Source organism: Thunnus maccoyii, chromosome 9, assembly GCF_910596095.1.
Source record: "Thunnus maccoyii chromosome 9, fThuMac1.1, whole genome shotgun sequence".
Lineage (NCBI taxonomy): Eukaryota > Metazoa > Chordata > Actinopteri > Scombriformes > Scombridae > Thunnus > Thunnus maccoyii.
Genome location: NC_056541.1, coordinates 15,296,181 through 15,313,597, shown reverse-complemented (window position 1 = coordinate 15,313,597; position 17,417 = coordinate 15,296,181). Strand labels below are relative to the sequence as shown.

The window sequence follows — 17,417 nt, the reverse complement described above, 5'->3', positions numbered from 1 at the left end:
AACGATTATGAAACTGAACTGCAAGCATTAAATAAGTTAAATAAGAGAAGAAAAAGTGGGACAACATGCCAAAAATGTCCCCAGCCAGACTTGAACCAGAAAAATTTTGATTACATGGCCACTACAGTAGATTTTAATGCCAAATCAGACTTTTTAAGTTACTTGTAATCGTGTCAGCGGTTCATTTAGTATATTATTATATTAGTGTACTGTGGTTCTTGAGCCAATTATGTCTTTGCCTCCAAACAAGTCTGTGCTAAATTTGTTCATGTTTACTGTGCTGTTCTGATAGATTATCTTGCTCAAACACACCTGACAGCTGAGTCTAAAAGTTCACCACAATTAAATTACAGGTGGGGCAACTATGTTCTGTAACTTGTTTTGCAGCTGATTTGTTTTCATGCACAAATTAAAATAGCAGTAGTTGGCACTTTCGTAATTCACCACCAATCACACACCTACCTACAATATTTGATATTAGACTCTGAAACAATTCAAGTTAAAACATAAAGCATCACCTTAGCAAGTGATAAACTGTCATTGATCCTCATCCAAATAACCCCTGACATTATAAAACAGTTGGATGGGGCAATAACCTGTAATGGCTGACAGGTAATGTCTGGCTGACTGAGTGAACACATCCTTGCGGATATCCACTGGCACATCCTCAACTCATAATGACGGCAATCAGTGTGTTTATGAGTTTTTGCTCTCAGTGTCCCATTCAGGCCGTATAAAGATCAACCCTCTGCATTTCTTATCGCAACACAACAGCTTCAACACATTTCACACTCGGTTCAAAAGCAGGTGCTGTGCTCGACAAACAAAGGCCCCCTTTTCCTTGAGGATGTTCAATCAGTGTATGATATATAGTATCCGCACAGCGTGGTGCTCGGGCTCTTAATTATGAAAAATGTGTTTAATTAAAATCCAAAAATGCCTAAGGGCAACGTACAGTATCTCACTCTGATGTATTTTTATTTGTCCCCATTATACATGTCCAATGCAATTAAAAAAGGCAAGTGCTGCACACAAAAACGTTTATTTGGATAAAAAAAAGAAGAAATAATATATTCACTGTTTGCATAGCATTCCCAAAGGCCTAAGCTGACAAATTAAAGAGAAAAAAAAGGCCAAATAGCACATCATTCTAAAATATATTTTCTTTTTCATTACTTGTGATTTGCTATTTTGTTATTTTACATTTTGAATACCGTCAGGTAGTAAACATGAGTGTGACAACTTCCAAGTACTTCATAAAGAAAGATATGCGATTTTACATCAAACATCAACTAATTCTGTTGTGATGCAGTGCCTGCTTTATTTTACACTTTGAAGTAGGGTACTTTTGCATGAAATGGTTGAAGAAGAACATTGTGGCATACAGTATATGAGTGTATAGGTATGAGCAATATGAAAAGTGAGAACTGTACTGTATAAAAACTGCATGGTGACTTAAAAAAACTTCTCTTAGGCTCCCTTAATCAATAATTCTTGACAAATGCAAGGCACAAACATAGAATCAGCCAGACTCACATGCACATTCATAACATATTTGCTGTTTACACATTTTTCATTATTTATCCATTGCAAAATGAAATAACTCCCCGTTTAAAACACACAAATTTTGATGATAGTGGTCAATAAACATTTGAGAGAACAGTGTCCAACTAGAATTTTCCTTTTGAAACAGATTAACTCCACGAGCAAGCACTTCAGTAGCTGTGAGCTCTTTCGTCATCATGTAAAGAGGGAAATTAAAAATTAATTGAAGCTACAATGAAGGCATATTTAAAAATGGCAGAAAATTACAAGGTAAGGTATTTTGAAGGTATTTTTTTATCTGTGTGAGCAGGTAGATGCATGTGTGTGCATGTGAGTGTGTGTGTGTGTGTGTTTTCATAGTTGCTCATGTGATAACGTTAGGGCCACGGCGTCCTGTCCTCTCATGGATGTTGGAGATCTTCAGAGCGATGGCGATGAGAGGACCCAGCACCACCTGCAGTAACAAGCATGTGTTGAAAATCGACACAGTTGTATTTCAAACTATCAAAACTAAGCTGGGAGGAGGTTTGGGATTTGGAAGTGCTTTTTGGTGTCATAAATATAAAAATCAGGTAGTGTATCTTTAATGAACAGAATGTTTGCTCAACTTACAGGTTTGCCCTTTTTTTTAGCTGCAACCACATGCTGGTATAAAGTAAATCCCTTTCAGTCCACAACTAAAATGTTTTTTGTTTTTTTTTTTGTGCATGATGCTGTGAGCCTGCAGAAATCACTTCACCTAGCGTTATAATAACTCAAATTCACACTTTCTCAAGAGATACTGTATAATTTATATTATAAGCAGCTCTAGCACAGCTTAACACCTATGAAACTATGACTATGAGAGCACTGATTATGACATGGAGCCTCTCACACCAACACTGTGGTCAAACGACAATTCTCCAAGCAGACATTGACCTTGTTTTTGTTTTGTTGTGCAAGGCAACATGTATGGCAGATATCATGCAAGTTTGGGGTCTAAAAACACCATGCAGATAAACAGATAGCTGAACAGATTCAAAAGCAGATAACGCAGTTTGACTTATGTCATCCTATAGCCCTATAAAAAGTGTGTCAACATGCGTGTCAAGACAATTTTACAGCCTAGTTTGTCAGCTAGTTCTTGTTACTCGTTATGGATGATTCATTCATAAAATCTGAACATCGGGTACTCTGCAGTGCAATAAAAAAATAGGAAATGTCGAGTTGCGCCACAACAGGAGTTTCAACTAGACCAGGTGTAACTAAACATCTATGTCTTAAAATAAAATACATAAAAACTAGGAATGAATAAGTCCTAGGAACAATTAGCTGGATGCTTATACAGTAGGTACGTAATGGATGTATGTGCACTACACGTGTCAGTAACATTGCTTAAGAGTTATATGAGATGACTCAGCAGTTATGGTGGTATTTACAACTCTGCATTGCTTAGGGTTGTGTGGTGGTATGCAACACACACACAATATATAGTCTAAGCATATAAACACAACTACAATGTGAGACTTAATGATGTTGTGTAGGCTGCAAAGTCTGACAGCCTGTGGCTTTGCTGCTCTGAGCAGCTCTTAATTTAACCTAACTCGTAATCTAACCTAATAAGAATGTTGTCTAATCATGTACTGTATGCCATGTCTGATGATTTATGTGTGTCGACTAAGGAACAGAGTGATTAGGAACTGAATTTATGATCTAATATTAATGACTGAACAAGGGTTCAAGGTAGGTCAGACAACAGGGACAAGGAAAACATAATCACAGAGTTAAATGACATACTTTTACCTATTCAAACTTAGCGTCTTAAATACTTTAGACTGGTTTATGTATTAATCTGCAGATTAGTTATTGATTTTGCTGCCCCCTACGATTCATGTTCTTGCACATGAATTAAGCATACATTAAAGACATAATATTATACATATTATGAATGCTAAAATATAGACTTTAATGCTCAAATAAGCATCTTATGACTGTGAAATCTGTACCTTATTCATCGTTTCTGGATCAGTCTCTCTGATTTGCAGCTTTTGGTCATGGTTGCACAAAATGGGGTCATTCTTCTTTGTAAAAGCACATTCTAATTAATAAAATTGTATGGTTAGGTGGCCAAACCTAAATGAGACTGTCTAACCACCATAACTGCAGCTTTACAAACCCTGAGTATGGTTAAAGTACGCTACCTATTCAAACATCCATAACCACACAAGAAGCTAGTGTTATTAATCACTCCAAAGTCTACAGGTCAATCAACTGCAATGGGGACACATGAAAGTGCATTACATGATCACAACCACAGCACAAGGTTTATGAATGTGAGCACTCCTGTAGATGCAAATATCACTGTGCTTCTCTCGTTGTTCAATCTAATACAAGAGACAGATCAAAACTTAACAATTTACGCCTCAAGTTAAGAATTTTCCAAAGATTGAAAAGATCGGAGCACAAAGTAAAGGTGGTCGTAAGTAAGTAAGACAATTCTGTTTTCAAGATAAGTCATGGAAAAGGCCATTTTATTCCAAAATAATGACTAGTGAAATGAAACAGATGGAGCTTTCTTTCATAAACTTTTAAAGATTTATTTCTAGGGATCTGAAACATTTTCTATAGCGGGTACAGTGTACATTCTGCAACTATTACATTTTATATGGAATCTACATATTATGAAGAATTTAATTTTAAGAGAGAGAACTGTCTTCTCATGAAATATTATTTCTATGACGGTCTGATATATGTTTTATGATGACTAAACTGGCTGAATACTGCATATCAAAAGATAGTGAACAGGTAGATATAATCATAACTGTTGAAAATTTTAAGTCTTGTTTTTATAATACAAATAATCACAAAAAAACACCCCGGCTATACATGTAGACATATTATATATGTGCACACACACTGAATTTCTGGATCTCACACACATACACACACACACACACACACACACATAAGGTCGCAGCCAAACCAACACAATCTGTACCTGTGTCTCTCTGTTGTGTCTCTCAGGGTCCCTCTCGAAGCTCTCAGCGTAAATGCGGATGGTGGCGCCCATCCCTCCGCCGCTCCCACTCATCCGAAACACCAAACGAGACGCATCACTGAAGACGATCCTTAAACCCTTGAAACATGCAAGTCATGATTTTCATTATTAGTTAAACTATTCATTATCTTTTCAATGAGCTGTTGTTTCATTTTCTATTACTAATGTTAAAAATGAAGACAAAAGTTACACATTTAATTTATAACAATATGAAATGAGGAAAACGTGATTGCATTTATTACCAGAAAATGTTTGGTTTGTTTTCTTTTCTTTTTGTTCTCTAGTCAGTTAATTGACTAATCAATCATTAAATATCAGACTTAAAGACAAAAGGGATGTATCACTTTACTTTAAGTCCCCCATTTTAGCATTTACAAGCAGTATACTAACATTTAATAAATGGTTTATAACAGATTACAGTGTAGTAATCAGCAGATATAAGGGGATTTAATGTGTTTATTATTGTACAGTATTTGTAAGCAATTCTGTTATTACAACTGTGTTTTACTTTATGCTCAAATCATCATCTGTTTATATACTAATCTCCACTTATCGGTGCCCACAGGAGGAGTTATAGTTGACAACTACATTAACACTTATTTTGCTTACAACTACATTATAGTGTGTTATAAGCCATGTATCACATGGTTGTGTACTGCTTATAAATGCTAAATAGAGGGATTTTCAGCAAAGTGTTACCCATGACATTATACAACTTCTTTTGCAATAACTGCAATCATCCACTAGATGTCACTAGTATCAGGTACATTTCTAGGACTGTATGCAACCAGCAGTCCTGTACGGCCTGCTTGCATCCCTCATAGTACTGTCTGTAAAGTTATGTGAGGTCATAACTCCTGTATTATTTTAAGAAGTTTTATTGACTCCAGATATGAATTTACTACAAAGAGGTAACTTGACTATTGCTCTATGTTCAGTGGCTCATAAAGGTTGTATTAGGGCAGATTCACACCAAGGCAGAGTAAAAACATCACATTTTAACAGGCTCAACAACCTCAACTGTTTGAACTCTTCAGGAAAAACAGGATATTGTTGCGTTGGGGTAACCAACTACAACTCACTCTGGCTGACGTAAGGAAGATAAGACTCTTTGACTAATGGATGGGTGATGACTCTTATCTGTCCTAAATTCCACAGCGCCTCTTTCCTTATCCCATTAGAGCAAAACACAAGTTCAGGGGAAAAGACTGTGATATGTTTTGAAAAAAAACAAGGAGCATGAATATGAAGAATATCCTGATGGATTTCATTAAACACACCCTCAATACTTTATGCTGGGTGATGTGATTACCTTGACTCCAATGTACAATGTAAAATATTCAGATTCATCACTTCAGAGATAAAAAAAAATGTACATGTGTTGATATTGACACATATCTAGTTTCTTCAAGAATAGATTTTTATGAACAAATGGCTGCAGTACAACAGTCAACAGTAAACCTAATCTCAGACCTTTACATAATACCTTTACAAATTCAGCTTCATCATTTATAGACTATGGAACTAAAAGGAAAGTACCGCTGGGTTGGACTCGCCTTCTGCCTAATCTGTGTTTGGCTCGGTAGGATAACATGTCAGACTCCGAGTGAGGAGAGACAGTGATAATGAGAGATGTCCGTCCGCCTGTCTGTCTGTCTTTCTATCTATGAGTGTCAGCTCATCTCTAACAATAGAGTAGCAGTTATCAGGAGGCTGACAAATGCCTGTTAAAAAACACCGTCCTCTGCAGAGCTCAGAGGCCCTGAGTGGAATGCATACCAGCCACAAATGGTGTGGGTCGTGTCTATCTGTATGTCCATGTCTCTCTCTCTCTGTACCAAGGAAAACACAATAATTACATTTTTTGTCTAAATTGAGTGAAACTGAAATTGACTTTTTGACATTTATAGCCCATATAGTAAATTATTATGCCATAGAAATACATGGTTTCTAAATTACTAAATGAGGCAGTTGCTAATTCCCATCATTTTGGAGAAAACCCACCAGCTAAAGTTGCTAAAGGTAACCCTTAGCAGATCTCAGTAACTGCTACCTCAGCTTTTGTGTGGCTAAGCTACCTTTAAATCACATATTGTATTCAAAATGTATTCAATTGTAAATATATTTATATTGATTCAATATGAATGTTAATAATAGACAGACAGACATGCACATAGCAAAACAGGTAAACAGATATGTTTACTTTCTACTATAGACTGCAAATGATCAAAATAAGGTTTATTTTCTAAAACAAATAGTTAAATTGGACAAGAAATCTATTTATAAATCGATCGACTGACCGACCTATCTATCTAACTATCTATCTATCAATCTATCTATCTATTTAAAACATGCAGACAATGCAGAATGAATTCAGTAGCAGACTACAAAGCCATGCCACTGCTGTGTGCATCCCCCGTAGTTTATCATGCCTGTGTGTGTGTGTGCATGCTTGCGTGTGTGTGTGTGTCTGTGTGTGTGTATGTTTGTGTGTGTTCATGTGCCAACTTCTCCCCCTTCAAACACACTTGCCGCAGAGAGAGACGACAGCTGATATAATTCTGTCCTGGGAGGAATGTGTACTGTAATAACAAACACTGGGGGTGACTGAGATGCTGAGGATTTACCGGCGAGGTTAAATCACATTTTAGGGCGACTGACTAACTAACTGTGGAGCCGCTGTAACCATGGTAACACTGAGAAGTAGTGTTCTCAGCAGGACGGCAATAGACGTTCCTCTTAACGCTGTAAAGGCACATAAGGTGAAGTTGACAGACAAAGTCGCCGGCAAGTACAAGTGTGAACACATGCAGGCCACATAAGTGTACATACGTATTCACAGTTATGCACATGGACAACTGGTACACACTAAAAAGCACACTGTGTGTGTGTACTTGTGGTATTAGGTGAGGCAGAGGGTGAGAAGTGTCGACGCCAGGAATGAGTTTCCACACATTTCTGGACACAACAGAACAGAGGTGTCAGCTGGTGGGTGGGTGGGGGGGTTGACAGGGAGGGTATGCTGACCAGGAGAGTCATCGGTGTGTTTAGGGATACAAATGTGCTGTATGTAATGTGTGTATATACATATGTTTATGGTTTGAAAGTGAAGATTTACTGTCATGTCCAAACATGGAACCTCTCTGATGAGAAGCTCAGTGGGTGGTCTGGCTCGCGAGAGAGAGAGAGAGAGAGAGAGAGAGAGAGAGAGAGAGAGAGAGAGAGAGAGAGAGAGAGAGAGAGAGAGATTGTAAGACGTCTTCAGGCAGACCTGACCTGATGTGAACCAGCTCTTAAGTCACACTTTCTCATCCACCTCAGTTCAACCTAAATTGCTACAGAACCAGGGTTCTGTGCAAAAACCGAGATTGGTCCAGTTGGTGTTGAGATCCATCTTGAGTTCAGGTAAGGAAGTAACACATCAGTTTTTGGTTGGATACAGATTATATGACCACTGAAGATCCCTAGTATCTATTGGGGAAGAGACACCTCATCACTGGCCTATTTATTTGAGTCCCTGTGTGTGGGTTTTTAATTTTTAAATCAAGCAGCTGTCTACTACAGCAAATCAAATCTTATGCCTTCAGAATAATTTTAAAATGCTCACCCAAAAAAATCATAGTGGCGGATATTATGCTAATTTCTCTAAGTGGTAAAGGGTTGAACAGTATATACTGTACATGGTGGTGGTAGTGGTGTTACAGAACATAGTTCATCCATGATCCATACGGATCGCTCCCCACGGTTCGGCACATATGTGAACTGCGTATTAACTGCAAAATTTAATGTCTCACTGGAGACAAAGTAAACAAAATGCTGTAGCTACAAGTCATGCACAGACAGCATGTCGCTGACAGGGATTTTGAAGAGCAACGACCAAACCAGCAGCTAACGGGTCTGAAGTGACACCTGCAGGTATGTTTACACGCTGTTTAATGTGCTGCAGCTGCACAACTAATTAGCTATCTAGCTCCTAACTGACGTTAGCGGTGCACTTTTTCCCAGTGAATGTTTGTTTGGTGGCTCATTCAACAAGCTAAGCTGCAGGACGTGTTCATGTTTATAATTTATCATCAAGTTTTGATGATAATGTTTTGATTGTTTCATTCACTAGCATGTTTAAGGAAGAAGGTATCATGCCTCATATTGCAATTTAATTTAACAATCAAGTATTAAATATTTTATATATTTTAAGACTTTATTTAAACATTGGACATCTTGAATGTTGTTTTCATTTAAAGACCACAGGCAAAAGTTCCTTGCTTAAGTGTTTTGTTTTGTTTTTTTGGGGTTTTTTTTGCTGATCCATAAAATTATCCCATCCGTGACTCAAAACGGTGATACGATCTGAACTGTGAGTTTTGTGATTCGTTGCACCCCTAGTCTACAGTATACAGGCACCACACTTGTTTCCTCTTCCTTGAATTGTACCATGGTTGTTCTTTCCTTTCTTTTTTACAAAATATGGAGCAAACATGCACACCCCAGAACAGTGTAACCCATGTTTCCTGCTGCCACAGTTATCCACTATTACTGCTTAGTTGTATATTTGAAAGCCATCAGGAAAATATCAGTTACCATGTAACAGTTACCACTGAATGTTGAAATCTACGCACTGAAACCAAACTGAACTTCAATCACACAGGAACAGCAGTAAAATGTCACTACTGTGTACCAAGAGACACATAATACAAATTACCTATTTGTATTTTTATTAAACAAGAATTTATAATTTCCTTTTCCTCACTAAATAATGAATCTGAAATTTAAAAACCTAGGTGGCTACAGAGTAGTCAACAGTCTTGTGAGCAAGATCAATTCCTTGCAATATTAAAGTCAAGCATCTGCAATATGATTACTGTTAAATCTATCTGAAATCTTTATGTCGAAGTAATGCTTTTTTGCCAAATATTCTAGGTAGAGTTGACTGTTATGGAGGTAATAGCCTACTTTTCATATTGTTTATTTTCAATCCTTTAATTTTATTACATAACTGACCTGGTTTCGAGCCACTGTTCCATCCACGGGGTCGATGTACTCGAAGTTGTCGGCCCTCTCCACACTGTATACGTGGTCTCCTACAGCAAACTTCTGGCTGGTGAATGCTTTATCTGAGATTACTCCCTCCAGTTCCCTCATAAGGTAAAAGGCTGCGCGTGGGTCCAGGCCTTCATAATCAAACCTGGCAATCACAAGATACAAACAAACACATACATGCTCGGTTAGAAACTTAACACACTTATACTGTACATGTAATTAGAAAGCACAAAGACAGTAGCTTGGTTAAGAGGAAAAACTGTCAGATAAAGACACGTTTTTGCATCGTTGCTGTTTGTTACATTATATTTTTATTGCGTTAAGGCACTTCTCTAGTTTTTTCTCTGGTACTACAAGTTGGTTTAATGTTTTGGTGGCTTTTCAACTACATAAAACATTAGACCATGACAGATTCTCCTTGTTAATGGTTTACATAGTTTTTTGGGGTCTGGCCCCTGGCCTGTCCTTTAAGTCCTCTCCATCAATGTGCTGTGGGAACTTTGTATCAGATTATGGAAGCTAAGTGTGGGAACATGAAAAGCTGTAGCAACTGTCAGTGGGAACATTGACTGCAGTAACTATCTCTGCCTCTCACAAGGGAGAGGTTAAAATAAGAACAAGTGACAACCAGTGAGGAGGACTGGAGGGGAAGTGGATGAAGGTGAAGGCCTAGGAGACATATCAGGCTTCGGTGGGGATACAAGGGATTGAGAATCGCTCAAGTTAGTCTCAGAGCCTGTAGATTTAAATAAATTCAAGACATAATGATTCAACCAAGGAATGTGGCTCCATGGGAGATAAACAATCAGCTCTGTATTCAGACATTGCTCAGCTGATTACCTGCAGAAGTAGTTGCGTCCAAACTTGGCCCAGTGCTCTCTGACAATCTGCTCCACACCTTGTTTCCTAGCGGCCATGATGGACAACCACACCAACACCGACCACAAACCATCTTTTTCACGAATGTGGTCTGAACCTGGAGGAGGTAGAAGACACCAAAAGTCAAAACTCACTAGCCTTTCCAATCACTATGGAACTGAACTGAGGCATCAAGAGATAACATATAATCTTGACATATTCCTGCCATGTGCCTAACACAACTTTTGTAGGATATGAGAGCGGTATCGGTAATTCACAACTGGAGCTTCGTAACCTTTTTTTGATTACACAGCAATTTACTGATCTGCAAACACAACTTGTAACAAGCAAATGTAAAAACGTAGCCAAATTTAGTTTATCAGCCGCTACCATACGGTATGTAACAGAAGGTCAGGGAGGGCTTGGAGACGTACCAAACATCCCAACACAAATAATGTCTTCTGCTTCCCACCCCAAAACACACACACACACACAAACAGAGGAGTAGTTCACACCCTTAAGTCTCCTTCATTGGGGAGCTATCAGTCTGTTCTCGAAGACAGCTGCACAGTGAAGGTATCCGTTAAGGAAACACTTTAATATGATAGAATATGTTAGTAATGTTTCACTGCAAGAGCTTGGAGCAGAAAATGGACTGAACTTACATGTTTAATGTATATTTTAAAAAGAGATCAGAGAGGAGATAAAACGTAATGTAAAACAAATCCATGATAATATCTCTTGAAAATAAGAAGTGTACTTCTTAGCTCTGTCCGGCTCTAGCAGTATACAGCTGTTAGGAAACTGACAGTTGTCAATATTTAATCCCTGTCTCGCTGTCTGTCTCCCTTTGTCACATGGGGTCACATAATATAACTTACAGATCTCATTACTGTATCAACAAAGCAGAACCAGACATTTTCAGTTTGTACTGTAAACTCTTTTTTTTTTTATTACTATCAGCTTCTCTTTTCAGCTCAACTCCAAAAACGTGTTATCGCTGTTAATCACAACTTGACTTATAGGAACTGGCAGTGTTTTGGGGTATTTTTCAGTGTTCAGTACAGCAAAGTTTGACAGAACCAGTTAAATTAACCCTTATAATGGTTCAAGCTGTCTGTGTGTGTCTGGGTAAGTGTATGAGAGTTAGTAAAGAGCAGGAGTGGTATACAGCTCAGATGATTTACTATGCAGGGCTCCCTCTGAGCTTTTGGCCTTACATGGGTAGACAACGAGTAAGCTCCCATAGTCCTCTGTGCTCTCTGCGCCTCTGTTCCTTCCAGTTCTCTCCTCCTCGTCAATATTTCTCATATTTGGACTCTCCCTACTCCCTCTGCTCTCTCTTTGCTACAAGCTTCTCCTCTTTTCTCTCCTGTTCACACCCACTAGCCTTTTTCCTCTCACTTTTTCCTGTCTTGTTTCGTCTTCCTCCAAAGTCAAAGATATCCTCTCTGATTAAACAGAATGAACTAAATCAAGATGAAAAAAGGGGACACTTATATTAAAGATAAGACTAAACGTTTGTTGCTATGAGTGCAGTTATGAGGGCTAAAAATAGAGAAGGTCAGAGCTATAATGAGATGAACAGAAAAATGGACGGGCAGTGGGAAAGGTAGAGAGGAGAAGCAGATGTGGAGGGAGGGCAAGAGACAGCAAACGTGTACGTGTATCATTTGTACATACACGTTGTTTATATTTTCTGATCGTGTGTGTATGTGACTGTGTGCGCACATTCATAGAAAACATTGCCACTGGAGGTCTGTCTGGATGTTGCCGTGATTCAGGGAGCCCCTGTCTCCTTTTATAGCAGAAGAATGGGGATTATTTACACATGCAGCCAGGGTCACAGCCCTCACATCTATTAGACTCTGACTGAAGCTGCTGGCAGTCAGGATGCACTACTTGCAACTTGGTTAGGCTCTACACCAAGAATAGCCTGATTTGTCAATTGTCATCATTTTAACCTTTAAAGGATAATTTCGGTTTCAAACTACTTGGATATTGTTGGATATTAAGTTAATTGCTCAGATCTGAGAAGAGGTCAAACAGGGTCAGGAACGCAAGCTGTCAGACAAACACACAGGTTTGAAAGCTCCATTAATCAATATCTTTACATGAACAATGGGTCAAATGACTATGTATTGCTTGTAATATTGAAACCATAAAGAAGCATAATCCAGCTCTGAAGTTCCTTTTAGCTCTGTGTAGCATTTAGCATCTTTGAGCATCTTTGCTACTTTACTGTTTTGGTTCAGTCTCACTTCCAGCAGCAGCAAACAAGCCGTTTTCAGGGAACAAGCTCTGATAAATCACGCACCACACAGCAGACAGATAAAGTTAGAAACTAGCTGGTGAACAAAGTGAAGCATTTAGCCACTAAAGAACCAACATTTCCCTCAGAAGTTGGTGGAGAGCAAAACAGAGCTACAAGAAGACCCAATATCAGACTGTTTGCAAACATGTTCGCCTGAAGTTTTTAGGAGTTTTGGATCTCTTCACTCAAGTGGCTAAATAAACAAATAAATGCTGCTTCAAACAATCCTCAGGGTTAGTAAAGAAAGAAAGAAAGAAAGAAAGTAAAGAAAGGAAAATGGCAAAATTATTACCTAAACTGTTTACTGCCTTCCTGGCAATGTGACAACATTTCAGGTACTCAGTTTAGGTTTTATCGCAATATAAAAATGGCTGAAATCAGTCAGACATGGTTGGAGCCATTTGTGTGTTTTCAAATCTCAACAATTAGTTTTCTATGTACAATATTATCGTAAACCCCCAAAACAAAAATAAGACCAAAGCTGTAATAAACTGGACTTTTCCTTTAATTTTCAAGAGACAGTTGACTGGACACACTTGACGTTTGAGTGTTAAGTCCCTGCTGCATATTCACCACAAGAGCAGCAGCTGGCCAGTGCAGTCCTCTAGCAATTGGCCTTGTTCGCAGGCTCCTCAACAACAGTTGCTGCTAAAGGGAGGGGATTTCTTAGTCACACGCCCACTCATATTTTCCAAGCCGGTCCAGGGGTTTGAATCAGTGACCTTCTACTTACATGCTGACAGGCTACTGCTGCCCTGTGTCTGTACTGTATTCACCAGATACATTTCTGTAAGCTGTTTCGTTGTTTGGACCGAGTGAGTGTGCTGAAGAGATCGTACCTGTTCCAAAGCTCTCCTCCCCGCAGAGGGAACAACGCCCAGAATCCATCAGATTCCCGAAGTACCTCCAGCCAGTGGGAGTCTCATACAGCGCCAGTTTCATGGCTTTGGCTACCCTAAAAACATACAGAGGAGAGAGACAAAAACAAATTAGAGACAAAGATAGTCTAGTTTATAAACACACAATGTATTTATCTCCCTCTGTTATCTAATGCCAGTCTTTCCTAGTTCTGATAAAGAGAGAGAGTGAGAGAGAGAGCTAAGCTTACAAACAATCCCTTGACCTTTAAAATAAAGCAAACCAAATGCTGTATGACAAGCAATCTGCCAACAGCTCATCCAATAACTTAATAAGGCAAAGGCTGCAAGAACAAAGTGAGTTAACCTTTTAGCTGATGTTTGCTTTGAAACTGAGACGTGTGCTCGCATAGAGAGAGGAGAGAGAGAGAGAGAGTGTGTGTGTGTGTGTGTGTATATATGAATATGTGCATGTTGGGGTCACAGTAGGGCTGGTCAGTATATTGATACTATATCAATATCATGATATGAAACTAGATATCGTCTTAGATTTTGAATATCGTGATATCGTGATACGGCATAAGTGTTGGTTGCTGGTTTTAAAGGCTGAATTACAGTAAAGTGATGTAATTTTCTGAACTAATCAGACTGTTCTAGCTGTTCTATTATTTACCCACTTAGTCATTATATCCACATTACTGATGATTATTTATCAAAAATCTAATTTGTGTAAATATTTTGTTAAAGCATCAATAGTCACAATATCGATATTGAGGTATTTGGTCAAAAATATTGTGTGATTTGATTTTGTCCATATCGCCCAGCCCTAGGTCATAGGGAGGGATGAAGGTGCAGAGAGTATAATATGTAGGAGGAGAGGGAGTGCAAGGAACCAGACTACAGGGAAGAAGAGAAAAGAAAAAAATCAAATAAAATCAAGGAGTACAAATTTACAGAGAGGTAACTAACAAGATACAGGGGAATTACAATAACATGATGAGGAAAGCAGTACGCTTTTAGAAAAGGGTTGACATATTTGGACAAAAATTTTAAAAAGACACAAAAAATAACTTTATATGAAATAGCAAACAATCAGAAGTAATCACAATAATCAGATCTTGGCACTTAGACTCAGAGCCAAAGCCTTTGCTAACTCTTTTGGGTTTTTACAGACTTTCTAAAAATCTGAAACATGTTCATGGTGTTTTTTGTCCATATTTTAAACTAAATGTGTCACTATTACCGAGGAAAAATAACTTTAGTTTTAGTTTATAATTAGTTTTTTTGTTTTTCTTGCACATTCAATAATAACACAAGTCAGCACACTGACAAAGCCTCATGGACAAAGTTGTACCTATCCTTAAGGACACAAAGGTCATGTCCTTGGCTTTGTTTAGGAAACTGAAGGTTTTAATCACGTGTGGCAGAGTTTACATCATACAATTACACATGATGGGTTCATTAAAGCTGACATGATGTTTTTTAGAACCAGTATCTTTGAAGGTGCTATAATCAATATCTTTACAATAAAAAATGATCAATAACAATGTGAAAGGAGTCTCTTGTGATGTTGAACCCACATCTGCAGTTCCCCTCAGCTCTACCAAGCATTTCAACAACTTTCAGCTCATTGTTTTGGCAAATTTACTGTTTTGGTTCACTTTCAGAGCTTTCATAGCATTGTTTCCAGCAGTAGCAGGAAACTGTTTTCAGCAAACAAGCCTGCCCAAACAAGCCTGCCCAACACCAAACGACAGTGGGACACAGTTAGCAACTAGCTGGTGAACATAGTGGACTGCATTTCCCACAGAAGTTAGAGGAGACCAAAATAGAGCTACTAATATTAGACTTACATTCATCGAGTGAACAGAAATAAACTTCCAATTAAATGCTAGTATTGCTCTGTATTTGCTGGATGTGCCGCTAGATTTGCTAACAAGCTTCCCATATCAACTTAACAGCTGATATAGCAGAGTTTGTTTGAAGTTTCTTATGCTGCCCTCTGCAGTATCCAAAATCAGTTAATGCAGGTTTAAATTTAACTATTTTTAGGTATAATAACAATAAAAAATATAATGGACTTAATGGACATATCTCTCCATCATAATTTGTGGAGTGTGGAGAACCAAAACAGTATTTAGATTATTGTGTATAATGATTTTTTTGGTGGCATGTCATAAAAAAGGGTGTGGGGTTCCACTGGAGTAATTTGGACTAATTACCTTATTTCTAAAACTCTGACTACAGCCCAGTCTTGATTTGAGTCATTTGACTTTAAGTAAAATGGCACATTCATTATTGAGTCTAAACTCAGGCAGTCTCTCAGATGTTTTTATTATAAAAGTTACCACCCTGAGTCTGCTTACAGAGATGTTTAGTTTGCAAAAGAAGATGGATACCCAGTGTCCTTCCCATTCCCTACAGATTACTCCTCAACCACATCATCCACATCCCCTTGGTGACTGCCGCAAAATGTAAACTCAATTCCCAGAGCTCAGCTAAGAATCACTCCACAAAATGCAACCCAACAAAGCAGTTTTTGCTCTAAAAGAAACAAACATGTAGAACTGTCAATCCTAAATACTTCTAATGTGGGATTTCGCAGTGTAATATATGTGGATGTGGGTGGAATTCATACTTGAAGGGGTGGTATACACATCCCCACAATCATCATGCGTATAAATAAATCCCACATTGTGCCCAGTGCACTTGTTTACATGAGGATGGGTTAAATTACCAAATAAGAGTAAACTAGCTTTATTCCCCTCCAGGGAATCGAGAGTTGGAACGGAAAGCCTGGCATTCCAAAAAGAAAACAGAAACTCTGGCCTTGTGGTGAGCTTTTTACGTTGTAAACAGCACGTCCACAGCCAACACAAGCACCAAGACTGACCCGTACCAGCCCACAATTTTCAAACAAAGTTGCAAAAATATTGGAAGAAGGTTGTCATTAACACTGAGAGAATGGTGAGAATAGTATTTTCTCAAGTTTGATCCTTGCACAAGCAAAGCTTTAACCTAACAACAGGATAAACACTGCTGTGGTACACACCCACCCAAACATAGCTTACACACACACATACACACACACACACACACACACACACACAGATACAGATTTGTAAAAACAAGCAAAAGCAACAAGCAAGTTCAGCTGCACTCAAACATTTGACATGACCAAGGTTGCAGCTAACGGTTATTTTGATTATCAGTTAATCTACAGATTATTTTCTTGATTCATTGATTATTCTTGTGGTCTGTAAAAGTTCGTGTATGAAAAGTATGGTGACTTCTCAAAATGTCCTGTTTTGTTGTTCAACAGTCTAAAACCCAAAGATAATCAGTTTATTATCATAGAGGAGAATGAAATCCAGAAAATATTCACATCTGAGAAGCTGGAATTTTTGCCATTTTTTTTTTAAAGATTTCTTTAACACTTATTTGATCATCAAAATTGTTGCCACATGGCATTCTTCAAACAAAATCACAATAAAAGGTATATTCAGATTTTAGATCCACAGCTATAATTCCTGAGGTCAAGCGAGGGAAGCTTATATACAAGCATAATCAAAGACAAGCATATTTAAACAGATAGTGACTCAGACCAGACAGGCTCGGTGGACACTGCCTCCCTCTCAACAGGCTTTGCCAGAACAGAAAAATGTTGGTAGATAAGTATACATGCTGAAGAAGGGCGTTACACCCCAAACATCCATGTGGCAATATTAAAAAGTCAAACTGGAGTGCTGTCCTAGTCTCTCTTTTCTAT

The 17,417-nt window shown here is 38.2% G+C and overlaps 1 protein-coding gene across 1 annotated transcript in view; it reads right to left on the bottom strand.

The window, feature by feature from the left end:
* Positions 1–1,026: 1,026 nt before the first annotated feature.
* Positions 1,027–17,417, bottom strand: part of pgm5 (phosphoglucomutase 5) — a 29,575-nt gene continuing 13,184 nt past the window's right edge. The window contains exons 7-11 of the mRNA XM_042420857.1: positions 13,631–13,746; positions 10,460–10,595; positions 9,581–9,764; positions 4,523–4,660; positions 1,027–1,999 (exon numbers count right to left, since the gene is read on the bottom strand). Coding sequence (XP_042276791.1) covers positions 1,910–1,999; positions 4,523–4,660; positions 9,581–9,764; positions 10,460–10,595; positions 13,631–13,746 — 664 coding nt within the window. The 3' untranslated portion in view covers positions 1,027–1,909. The remainder of the gene's footprint in view (positions 2,000–4,522; positions 4,661–9,580; positions 9,765–10,459; positions 10,596–13,630; positions 13,747–17,417) is intronic.